Here is a 12,123-nt window from a genome sequence, read left to right on the forward strand (position 1 = left end):
CAGCATCCTCTTTTAGGCTTTGAAATAGCTCAGCTGGACTTCCATCACCTCCACTAGCTTTGTTGGTAGTCATGCTTCCTAAGGCCCACTTGACTTCACACTCCAGCATGTCTGGCTCTAGGTGAGTGATCACACCGTCATGGTTATCTGGGTCATTAAGAGCTCTTTTGTATAGTTCTGTGTATTCTTGTTATCTCTTAATAGCTTCTGCTTCTGGGTACCCACAGAGCCAGTTAAACCATACGTTCCATGAATGAATGACCATAAGACGAAGAGCTTCATGTTTTGGAATTTCCAGGGCTTGGAAAGCAGGAGTCTATCAGCATCTTTGAAATAGAATGTTAATAAAGTTTTGTTAATAGCGCCCACTAAACTACAAGTCCCGGCTTCCTCCTAGAAAGTGACGAATCACGTGGTCGGCTAGGAATCCGGAAGTCTGGCCCGCTTGTCTAATCACGCCGGAGAAACCTACAAAGTGGCGCCAGACTGGCCAATCCTGCGGATGTTTGTTCCAAGCCCGGCCGGGTCCCGCCTCCTCGCGCTGCGCTGACTGGTCGTTAGCGGATACGGTGGCTGTAGAGGCGGTGACCGCGGCTTTTTCCCCGCTCTGCGCCCGGTTCCGTGGCCGTCCCGCGGCTCCGATTCCACCATGGCTCCCAAAGGCGGGCCCAAGCAGCAGTCCGAGGAGGACCTGCTCCTGCAGGATTTCAGCCGCAACCTCTCGGCCAAGTCCTCGGCGCTTTTCTTCGGGAACGCCTTCATCGTGTCCGCCATCCCCATATGTGAGCGCTTGGAGCGAGACGGGCTGGGCTGGGCTGGGCTGGGCTGGGCGGGGACGTGGCAAGGCCGTGCAGAGGGCGAGGCGTGCGCCGGAGCCTGTGCTGTCCCCCAGCTCCCCCTGGACTCGGGGGCTGCACGCAGCCTCTGTGGGCCTCCGTGATCTGTCCGGGGTCGTGGTGGGTGGCATCCCAGGAAAGTCATTATAGCACGTTGGAAAAGTAGGCTAGCTCATTTCCGGGCCTCAGGTCTGCGGATTGTGAGTTACTGGTTCTGGGATGGCGGCCTCAAATCTGTATTTCAACCAACACCCGGGTTAAGATCTTGTGATGCTAACAGGCATATCGCCTGTTCTCCCCCAGCCCCCTCGCCCCGTATAACTATCGTTTGCTGTTACGGGATCTTAAACTTTTTACTTGCTTTGGAGAAACTCATGAATTAGGTTAGAGACATAAACACTCGCACCGAATTGTACATGTAGCTTTAGAACCGGTTCACACAGAACATTATTTTCCGAAAGAAGTTGAACCAGTGCCAAGGCCCCAAGCTCTACTGTGTTTAAACTTTTTAATAATTCTGTTAGAGCAATTCTAGAATTCTTACTTGAATGGAAAAACTTTACAGCCTTGGCCAAGGTTGTTTTTAGAGTTTAGGGATTCCAAATGTCAATTTCCTCTCCCCTACATTTTTGCACTGTTGTTGGGCAAATCCAGATATATTTTCTCTCCTGACTTTATAAAACCTAGCGTGCAATTAACATGGTTCACTGACCGCACTGGGCATTGCCTTAATTTCAGAGAACAGCCACGTCAGCGTGTGAACTCTGGTTTGGGACTACACGTGGAGTCTCGGAATGACTTGTAGTTAGTGTGATAGTACCCTGAAGAATGAAATTTGAAGTCTGAATCGTGATTTTGTTGAGCTAGAGTTCTCATTCTAGAAGCAGCAGAAATCTCATCATGGACTAGTTATAGGAAGATTACGGTTTTCAAGTATTCTGAACTAGAAACACTTGAGACTTAACTTTTTCCTGGATATCACACTTAGGAAGTTCTTACACTGTATTGGATTCCCTAATCCGGGCTGTATTTTACCAGGTTTAGCTATAATCATTAATAACTCAGCAGGTTTTTGTAACTGGGTGGTAATGTTTTGTTTCTTTTTGTATTCCCCACCCCCTTTTATCTTAATTCAGGGTTATATTGGCGAATATGGCATATGGATCTTATTCAGTCTGCTGTTCTGTACAGTGTGATGACCCTAGTAAGCACTTACTTGGTGGCCTTTGCTTACAAAAATGTGAAATTTGTTCTCAAGCACAAGTAAGTATATTTCTCAAGTGAAAGTAAATATTGTTGCATTTTTATATAGTAGGGTGACTTCTGAAAGACCATTTGTGTGTGTGTGTTTTGGTAAGCATTAATTTGAGATATAGTTTTATGTATATTTGGGGGGAGATATGTGTATGTATATTTGGATTCATTTGAGATACATGTGTATGTATATACACATATATGTTTATATTTGGGGGGAGATAGATGTGTATGTATGTTTGGATTAATTGGAACTATATGTGTATGTATATTTGGGGGGTATGTATTTATGATTGCAAAATATGTAATTAGAAATAATGGTATGAAGGAATAGTGACTAACTGCAAAGCAGAGAGAGTCTGCTAACAGTGCTATGGAAGTGGGTGTTGAGGTTGGAATTAGAATGCTTGAGTACTAGCCTTAATCGTGGGGCTCAGAAAAGCAAACCCACCAAGTAAATTAACATTTTAAAAGTCAAATGGAATTCTGGAAAGAATTGTTCTGGACTCTCCATGTAGAATTTTTGGATGTGGAAGAAGTGGTCTTTTTTTCTGTTACTCAATCTTGACATTTTTAATGCTAATTAGGCTACCATATTTCCTCTGTTTCTTCCTTCATTTTGTCATGTCACTCTCCTAATAACTCTTCATGACATTCTCTTTTCTAAAAGTATTAAAACCAGATTCTTCCAGACCCTTGGAATGTGACGACTCTGCCTCCTACCAATCAGGCCTCATCTTTTAGCATTGGGGCTTAGGGCTTCCAACTCAGCCTTTAAACACGACTCCTCTCCTCCCTCATTTAGAAACGTCTCCCTTTCTTTCCATTCTTACATGTCTGTTATTTTAAGCCTTAGGAATCATTTCCAGAGAAATCCTAACTGTCTTTATTGTTCCTGTGTCAAGCTTTCTGGTGATGAGGAGCAGAAACACCTTGAGGTGATTTCAGTTAACAGGGATTATTGTAAGCCTCCCCACTGTTGTCCTGGATCCTTAGGAGTCCAGGTTGTGCCTGACAGTTGCTGGAACAGCTAAATCCAGGTCATCTCTGTTGTTTTCCTGCTTGGCAGCCCCTCTTCACCAGCTGCCATTTCAGAATTCAGCCCACCTCGGCCTCTGCTTTCCGGGCTGTCCTTCTCATGAGGCGTGGCCGTCTGTGGATAGTGAAGTCCTCAGGGTGGGTGTCTTGCATGACCCATCCTTTGTGATTCCCTTGGACCTTGGTCTCTTTGGGACCTAGTGTTTTTCTCTTGTTCTACATATAATTTTTCACTCACCTTTTTGGAGTCAAAAATCATGCTCTTTCCCCTCAGTTTTACTTCCTGCTTCTTGAGGACAGCTTCCATGTCCTTTGTTTATTTCTCTTACACTAGTTAGTGATACATTTTGTTTAGTTCAGTGAAATTTCAGTGATCTCTGCCTGTAATGTGGAAGACTTGGGCTCAGTCCCTGGGCAGGGAGGAGTCCCTGGAGAAGGGAATGCTTACCTACTACAGTGTTCTTAAATGGAGAATTTCACGGACAGAGGAGCCTGGTGAGCTACAGCATGGGGTTGCAACGAATTGGACAAAACTGAACGACTAACATTTACTGACTTAATAGGATCTCTGAGTGGAATTATTTTTTAGTCATCATAGTTTTGGTCTAGTATTAAATATTGCTACTGACATAAAAACTACAGATTGGTAAGATTGTTAAGGCTTCAAGAGCCAGCAAGATGCTGAGTGTGGGTAGGTGTTGGTGATAGAGGGAATGGCTAGAGTCTATAGTCTGTATTCCAGTTCCCACTCTGCTTCTCTTAAGTGCAGACCCTTGGGCCTGCATTTTATCTTTTGAGACTTAAGATTTCTGGGCTGTAAAATGGGAGTACTAATGGTACCTCTTGGGATGGTCAGGATTAAATATGGTACATGCAACAAAATGTAGGCCATGGTGTTTGGCATGTAATAAATGTTTGTGTGCAGTGTTGGAGAGGTTGGAGGTGAGAGAGCCCATAGGAATTTCTTTTAACATGGTATGATTTTTAAGATGTTTATGAAGACTTTTTTTTTTTTAATCTCAGTTGGCTGGGTGCTGGGCCCCTGGGTTTGCCTCTGTCTTGTTTCAGAGCATTAAGCGCTGAGGGAGATTTGTTTGCTGAGAGCACTGAGATGGAGGGTAGGGCTGAGTTGTAATAAACCTACAGTGTAGTTGTTAATGTCTTTTTAGGCAAGTATAGAATTTTAGACATAAAAGAGAAATTAGTTATCTCCGTAAGTGTCTTCAGGACAGATGATTGACTATTTGTCTGAGAGATGCCTAGAGCCAGCTCTTTTGAAAATAGTTTATTCTTACGTCCTAGCATCCTGACAGTTGAGGTGCGTGCGTGCGTGCGTGCGTGCGTGCGTGCGTGCGTGTGTGTGTGTGTGTGTGTTTTCCCCCCTCTGCTCAGCTAAGAAAGGTTTTTGCTGTAAACCGTGTCCATTTCTTATCAGTTGGCCTTTCTTAGAAAAAAGCAGTCTTATGTGAAGTTCAAGAAACATTTAATGAGTTCCTTGGATTTGCTGGAGATTAAGAGATGAGAATCTCTGCCTGCAGAACAGAATTTTACGTAGTACAATGAGTCAGGGATAGCAGGGCTTTATAATGTTCTGTTTAGTGTCTTAAAGTAGCCCTTGAAACAGCTACCTGCTCCCTTAGCTGCTATTTTCTTTACATTTCAGAACCTGTTTCCTTTTACCTATTTTCTAACTGGTTTTCCTCCCTCCAATGACCAATTTGTGGAAAAATACATTAGTCAAAGTTGACTGAAGATTTTGTTTTTAACAATGTCACTTCTAACTTGATTATTGAGTGAGAGATAAAACCAACCCAAACTTGGGGCTTCTCAGGAGGTTCAATGGTAAAGAATCCTCCTGCCAATGCAGGAGATGCAAGAAACGTGGGTTCGACCCCTGGGTCAGGAAGATCCTCTGGAGTAGAAAATGGCTTAATTTGTAGCCCAGAAGCCCATGTTGTTGAAGGTTGAAAGCTATTGCTGTTCATGATCTTGGGCTTTTCAGGAATCCATCCTGATTTTTCCCCAGTTTTCCTCGGTCCACAGACCAGAACTTAATGTAGTGTAGTTATGAGGGATCAGAACATAGATTGAACAGATGTCTGTCTCTATGGTCTACATCTGTGGCTTGTTCAATACATCTCAATATTGTATTGAAAGTTTTCTTAGTGAGACTTTATAGGTAATTGCTATATTTTGCTTGTGATCTATGTTTATGGGTAGTCAGTTTGTCCTATATTATGAAAAGTAAATCATCAAATTTAAATGTCTAATCTTTGGGGAGGCTTTTGTATTTCATCACAGGTTAAATTTTATCTTCTCTTTCACTAGCAACTCCATCTGATAAAATTTATCTCGTAGATTTTTTTTTTAGGATTATGTCTTTTTTTTTCTTTATCTGACTCATTACTAAATATTCTTATCTGATTTCTCAAATGACACTTTCAGCATTTTCTGGCTGATTCCATATTATCTTTTGGTGCAACTCTCAAACCAGTAGTTTATTTAACAAACTGCTATGGTCAGTCCTGCACCAGGTGGTAATATTTCTTTTTAGTGATATTTCTCTTTTGAATAGAGTTAAAAGCTTTACTTTAAGATTTTAGATTTCTCTAAGCTTAATTTTCTCTCCTGTTATATATTGGAATTGAAATCATGTGTCATTTACTAGTGCCTTAACAAATTTATTTGTGGAACAGTTAATTCATGAGTTAAAACAAAGTGGAGCTATAATGATTCATAACTAAATTGTGCTAATAGCATTTGACTTTTATTTCCATATTGAATACCTAACTTTGGAAAATTCTCCCTTTTAAGCAGAATTCAGAACACATCACTAATAAACCACATCTTGGAAGTTTCTTGAACTCCCTCTCTTTTGGCTAGTATAGTGTAATAAGCTTGGAACTTTCTGTCCAGCTTGTTTTCTTGAAATGTAAAGTATGATACAGTTGCCAGTACAAGCTCGGGGTACAGAGTGTTTCTGAGAGGGAGCAGTGTTCACTCCTGGAGCATGTGGAGACTCTTTTTCTTTTCCTTTCAGAGTAGCACAGAAGAGGGAAGATGCTGTCTCCAAAGAAGTGACTCGGAAACTCTCTGAAGCTGATAATAGAAAGATGTCTCGGAAGGAAAAGGATGAAAGGTTTGACTCCCTAATTAAAGTGTTTGTGGTAACCAGAAAGGCGGGTATTTGTAGAAAATAAAGTTCTTTCTGTTTCTGCTTAAAGAACACGGGTATCAGAATTGTCTGAGAGAAACGTTGGTGTTGTACAAGTTGTGGTAATGAGGATAATTGACTTTTTGAGTGTTTATTACCACCAGATACTTTCCTCCAGAGAGCCCCACGAGGTAGGTACTGTTGTTTTCTCCACTTTACGCCTGAGGAATCTGAGGTACAGAAAGCTAGGGTATGTTGCTCCAAGGTCATGGGTTAGTGTGTGGTAAGGCCAGAGGAAGAGCACAGGCAGTCTGGCATGAGCTTGTACTCCACTGCCGGATTTGGGAGCGTGCGGAGCTGTGTGCAGCGCTTGGCTCTGCGGCGCATTAGCTGTGTGACCTTCAGGTATCACCTAACCCCTGTGTCTGAAGGCTTTACATTGTGTTCCGTGTAAGCATTTTCAGGTGGTGGTATTTCTGCTCCTGAACTTCCCTGGGCACATCTGGTTGTTGGTCATCTGCATTGCTTGGGAAAAAGAAAAGAATTAGGTTTGTCTCCTGTTGCCCAATTCTTTGCCATATTTATGAGCGCCGTCCCCAGTTTTTCCTGCCGGCTGCTGTTAGAAGTCTAACGAACAGGCTAAGGTCTGAATACAAGTCTCTGAACGATTGAATAAACTTGTGCTTAAGAGTTGCCAGATGGTTTAACAAAGTCGTAAGTTGAGCCTGTTTTCATGGATCTTAAGTTTTAGTGTCCATAAGGTGCTTTGTGAAATGGAATTTTTATCCCACTTTGCTCCAGAAAGATTTTGTGGGGACTTAAAATATTAAATTGCATATAAAACAAAGCAGTACAATTTTAAGAGATCAGAAACCGATGAAAAGTAAGAAGAGGTGGATAAATGAGGACCTCAGGGTTAGTTGCAGCAGTTGGCCACAGAACTTAGCTCTGAGCTTCCAAGTGTCAGAGGGCACGTCTGAGGTCATCCAGCTTTCAGTGTCGGATGAGAAGCAGAAGGCATGTCCTTCTGAAGAGAAACTTTCCTGGCACTGAATCTTGGACAGACTTTATCAAATGGGTCCTTACGTAAGGGACACAGAGTAACTTAATGAACAGTGTCTTCTACAGTGGTTTTGGACAGGCACCAAAACGTTATTGAAGTGATTATGTCCTATGAATCCTTCATAAAACTGAAGGAACACTATTAAAGTCCTCAGAGCAAATTCCTGTGTTTTAGGGAGCAGCCTTAAGGACTTCTGGCTCTGTGTAACTTTTTGATCACAAATTTTTGCATAGGGATCGATACTAGAGAATCTAGACCACTTTTTTAAACCTTTTTATTGAATTGCAGTATTTATTAGAACAGTGGTTTCTAAATTGGATTGCGCTTCATCGTTACCCAAATTTCAAAATGCTTTTTATAAGCTTGTACAGTCTTAGAGGTTTTAGACGACTAATTATATCAGAGATGGCAAGTGGGTCTCTCTGCCCACTGCAGACTGCCTGATTTGGTCTGGTACTTGCTCTTCATCCTGGGATGTGTCTCAGAATCTTTCACAGCAGGGAAGAAAGGTAGTCTTCACCAGCAGATCATTTGGAATTGGAAATGAAGCCTCTTTGCCATTGGCTGGATCAGATATTTCAGATTAGGGTGAAGTGGAGGTTTATTGATACTTAAAATGCAGAGCAGCAGAAAATTATAAAGATCTGTTCTTGCCATCAGTAGGGATTTGTGCTGTTTGTAATTGTGGCCTCTCACAAAGGCCACACTGGATACAGTTGTACCAAGGTCTGTAGTCATTATTGATGCAGTACCTGGATCCACGACTCCCTTAAAGATCTAGTGTTTTTTTCTCTCAAAAGACTAGTTGTTTCCAAGAGATTAAAGAGAAGGCTTATCGGCATGTTTCTACCCAGATGGGTATCTCTCGAAGCTCCATCTACAGTCATTTGGAATATCAATTATGTGCCACTTTGAACTGCTTTTCCATCTATGCAAGGATGGAAACTAGCAGAGGAGGATCAGATTCATTAATACTTGTTCCAGGATATGAGTGTTATTTCTCCTTGACTTACTGAATGGTCCGTTGTTAGTATTATCAGATTGTAAGACTTGCTGAGTATGGTCTCAACTTCTCTCCTGTTTTAGGAAGTACTCCTTGGACAAAGGACCACTTGAGAAGTGCTCTCTCAAACTAGGTTTCCTACCAGTGAGGCCCTGGCAGAACCTCTGCTGATGAGGGGGATCGGGAGTCCTAACCTTCTTCAAAATAAACCAGGATATGGCTGGACTAGAAAAAGTTCTGAGAGCTGCCAGACAGTCCTGACTGGCTATACCCCCATGTAACTCATGGCCTTTGGGAGCTGGGACAACCCAGACGATTGAACCACTCTTTCATGAAAAACCTGTTGAAGTTAGTTCTGATTCAGGGTTTGGCAGGGAGTTCGGGAGAAGCGCTGTAGTAGAGATGGGATAATTTAATTGCCAATAGTAAAGTCATGCCTGTAGCCTATTTAAGGAGCCTGTCTTCACTGGGTCTTGTGCCAAAGTCTTAAAAACAGTGTTTTGTAGCATTAAACCATGTAGAGACTATGAACATTTCTGGACCGGGCTGGTGTTTTCTTTGATCATTGATAGAATGGAATATTGTATTAATTCCAAATCATGTATTTTTAAAATTTACATTTAAACTTCTCTGAAATCAGAAGCTGCTTTACAGTTGATAGCTGCATTTAATATAAGGTCCTTCACATCTCCCAAACTTTACAGTAAACTAAGATTTACTAAGTTGATGGTATCCACAGAATCAAGAAAACATGGTATATATATTAGAAACCACAAATTTCTTCCGTTGAAGACAAGGTGCTAATACCTTTCATTTAGCTCCTTTACAGCCAGGCTTGTTGACTTTGCATTACAACAGCTGGTGAATAAAACAATGACATTAGCCATTGTGCTAGCCTTAGCATTAGTTGGGGGTACCATCTGACCCCAGAGTAATGTATTTTTCTGGAGGAGAAAGCATCAATGGCAGTGACTTTGAGCCTGTTAGATGAGCCACAGTAAAAATATTTTACTGTTTGACCAAATACTTTTACATACACACACATAAATGTTCCAGAGAACAAAGTTACTGCCCTATTGTATGTGATGCACTTGCCACTTTTCTGGTTTTTTTCCTATTCCTTTTTTTTTTTTAACGTGTTGGTCACAACCCAGCCAGTAATTTTTCCTGAACAGTGGATCCACTCCGTTGATTTCATATCCCATTACTAGGTTAGAACCTACCTACTTGTTTAAAAATTGCATTACAAAGTTAATTAACTGAGCAGAATAAAGACCCCCTTATTCACAGGCACCCTGGAACTTCCTATTGCCCCTGTGAAACGGTAAAAGAAAAGTGGATTAAATACAAAGTAATGGGTTTCACAGGAGTAAAAATTCCTAATGATCAAGCAGATTCTTAGTTCAAATTAAATAAAGATGGCTAAAGAGAGTCACAGACAAGTCTGTTTCTGTGACGTGACAGTTGGTTTTGTCCATGGGCTTGTCTTAAGGTGTAACATTGAAGGGTGAAATCTGTAGACTGTAGAGAGTTTCACGGAGAAGGCAATGGCAACCCACTCCAGTACTCTTGCCTGGAAAATCCCATGGACAGAGTAGCCTGGAAGGCTGCAGTCCATGGGGTCACTGAGGGTCGGACACGACTGAGCGACTTCACTTTCAGTTTTCACTTTCCTGCATTGGAGAAGGAAATGGCAACCCACTCCAGTGTTCTTGCCTGGAGAATCCCAGGGATGGGGGAGCCTGGTGGGCTGCCATCTATGGGGTCGCCCAGAGTCAGACACGACTGAAGTGACTTAGCAGTAGCAGTAGAGAGTTTCAAGCCTGCAAACGGGCGAGAAAGCCCTTTCACGCTGCTAATCAGTAGTTTGTTTTTGGTGAGTATCTAGAGAAAGATGCCTATTTTGGTTGCTGATAAAACCAAGCTAATTGTGATTAATCAGTTCCTTCCTCCAAAGCTTAAACTGCTGGGAAAAAAGGTAATATACCCAGCTACGTGAGCATCGATAACTGTTAATTCCCTGACCAGGGACTGAACCCAGGCCCTGGCATTGAAAACACTGAATCCTGACTACTAGACCACCAGGGAATTTCTGAGCATCGATAAAATGAAATATCTTTTTTAGTAGAATAAAGGGGACAATGCTGACTGAATTTAATATTAACACATTCTGCCCAGAACACTTAAAGAAGAGCTTAATCTTACAAATCTTACAATGAGCTAGAACCGTGTGGTATTTAACATTTTTAGTGCCTACTGAAAAACTAAATGACTTGTTTCTGTGTCCACAGAATCTTGTGGAAGAAGAATGAAGTTGCTGATTATGAAGCTACAACATTTTCCATCTTCTATAATAACACCCTATTTCTGGTCTTGGTCATTGTTGCTTCCTTCTTTATACTGAAGAACTTCAACCCCACAGTGTATCCTTTTAGAGGTTGATTATCCTTTTTAGAAGTCTAAAAACAGTTCATTTTGGTTTTTATTTGTCTGAGTGGTTTTTGGTAACAAAAACTGCAAAGAGAGTCAGTCCCTTAATAAGCACTGTGACCTTAGGCATGTTTCTGGATGTTTAAAATAAGGGCTTTTGATTTGAAGTTCTTTTAGTTTTATGATCAAGACTTCATGATAAATAATGAGTATTGCAAAGCAGTCTTACATATATGATGATGTGTACCTGCCTGGTTTAAAAAAACCAAACATGCTAAGGAGCCAAAGCAAACTTGCCTTCTTTGACAGCTCCTGGCATAAGCCCTGTATCTGCTGGTACTTTGGGGCTTTGGGCTTGGGTGGATAGCCAGTGGAGTTAAATTGGCACATTTTATAACAGCTTAATAGTGTTTCAAGTTGCTCTTAAATTGAGCTTTTGGGCAAGAATCAGTCTTCTCTTTTTAAGGTAATTTATTAAAAGTGTTATCCAGGAATGTGTAGCCAAATTTTCAACAGTAGGAGATTCTGATGTAATAAAATAGCAGATACTCTCTAACTTTTATCTTCTGGGAATACTGGAGTGATTTGCCCCAAACACTCTAGTCCTGAGACCGAGAGTAGCTGCAAACTTTGTGAACCTCCTTGCTTTCACAGGCCTGCTGTGGCCAAAACACTGATGGACAAGGAACACTTATTTTCCCTCTGCTGTTGATGCGGGGGTTGGTAAGGAAATCAAGCCTCCTCTTGCTCCCTGTGTTCTTTGATCAGCTCTTTTCCTGAAGGTTAAATGGAATTCAGATGTTTTCTTTGTGATCATGTGTTCTAGGTTTGTCTCAAGTGTTTTCTGTTGGAACGTATTTCCTGTGAATGTTCTTCATTCTTTGTAGTCTGCTCTCTGGTAAATTGTATTTGCAGACAAAGGGGCTGCACATTATTGTTGTTAGACAGCCTGTCAGGAGGAAAACAGTACATTCCAGGAGGGTGGGTTCTTGTTGTTTTGTTGAAAACCAATTTGGGGTTGACTTTTCCTTAACATTGAATTCTTACAGGAACTACATTTTGTCCATAAGTGCTTCCTCAGGCCTCATCGCCCTCCTGTCTACTGGCTCCAAGTAGACTGCCTCAGCTTTGCCAGCCCCTCCTCCCACCACCCCGACTTTGTATCTATGGGTGGCCTGTGATGTGGAGAAATAGCAGGGTGGTCAGGGTGGAAGACACACAAGCTGTTTTTATAAGTCTGGAGTTTGAGGGTTTAAAAAACCCAACAAAATGTAATTCAGTATTTGTTTATTGGCTCTTTTTTTTTTTTGACAGATTGTTGAAATTAAATGAATTGAAAGGGAAA

The 12,123-nt window shown here is 41.6% G+C and overlaps 1 protein-coding gene across 1 annotated transcript; it reads left to right on the forward strand.

Annotated features, from left to right (window-relative positions):
* Nucleotides 1-589: 589 nt before the first annotated feature.
* On the forward strand, nucleotides 590-12,123 carry SSR3 (signal sequence receptor subunit 3). Its single transcript, XM_052637636.1, has 5 exons — nucleotides 590-782; nucleotides 1,973-2,099; nucleotides 6,169-6,267; nucleotides 10,640-10,771; nucleotides 11,828-12,123. The coding sequence occupies exons 1-5, from the start codon at nucleotides 650-652 to the stop codon at nucleotides 11,892-11,894; spliced, it is 558 nt and encodes a 185-aa protein (XP_052493596.1). The 5' UTR covers nucleotides 590-649; the 3' UTR covers nucleotides 11,895-12,123.

The sequence above is a fragment of the Budorcas taxicolor genome, chromosome 1 (genome assembly GCF_023091745.1).
Source record: "Budorcas taxicolor isolate Tak-1 chromosome 1, Takin1.1, whole genome shotgun sequence".
Classification (NCBI taxonomy): domain Eukaryota; kingdom Metazoa; phylum Chordata; class Mammalia; order Artiodactyla; family Bovidae; genus Budorcas; species Budorcas taxicolor.

Bases quoted from the DNA above. Each gene is read 5' to 3' on its own strand.
- SSR3 (XM_052637636.1), top strand. From the start codon at position 650: ATGGCTCCCAAAGGCGGGCCCAAGCAGCAGTCCGAGGAGGACCTGCTC. The intron at 783-1,972 runs GTGAGCGCTTGG...ATCTTAATTCAG, and splicing joins CGTGTCCGCCATCCCCATAT to GGTTATATTGGCGAATATGG. The intron at 6,268-10,639 runs GTTTGACTCCCT...CTGTGTCCACAG, and splicing joins CGGAAGGAAAAGGATGAAAG to AATCTTGTGGAAGAAGAATG.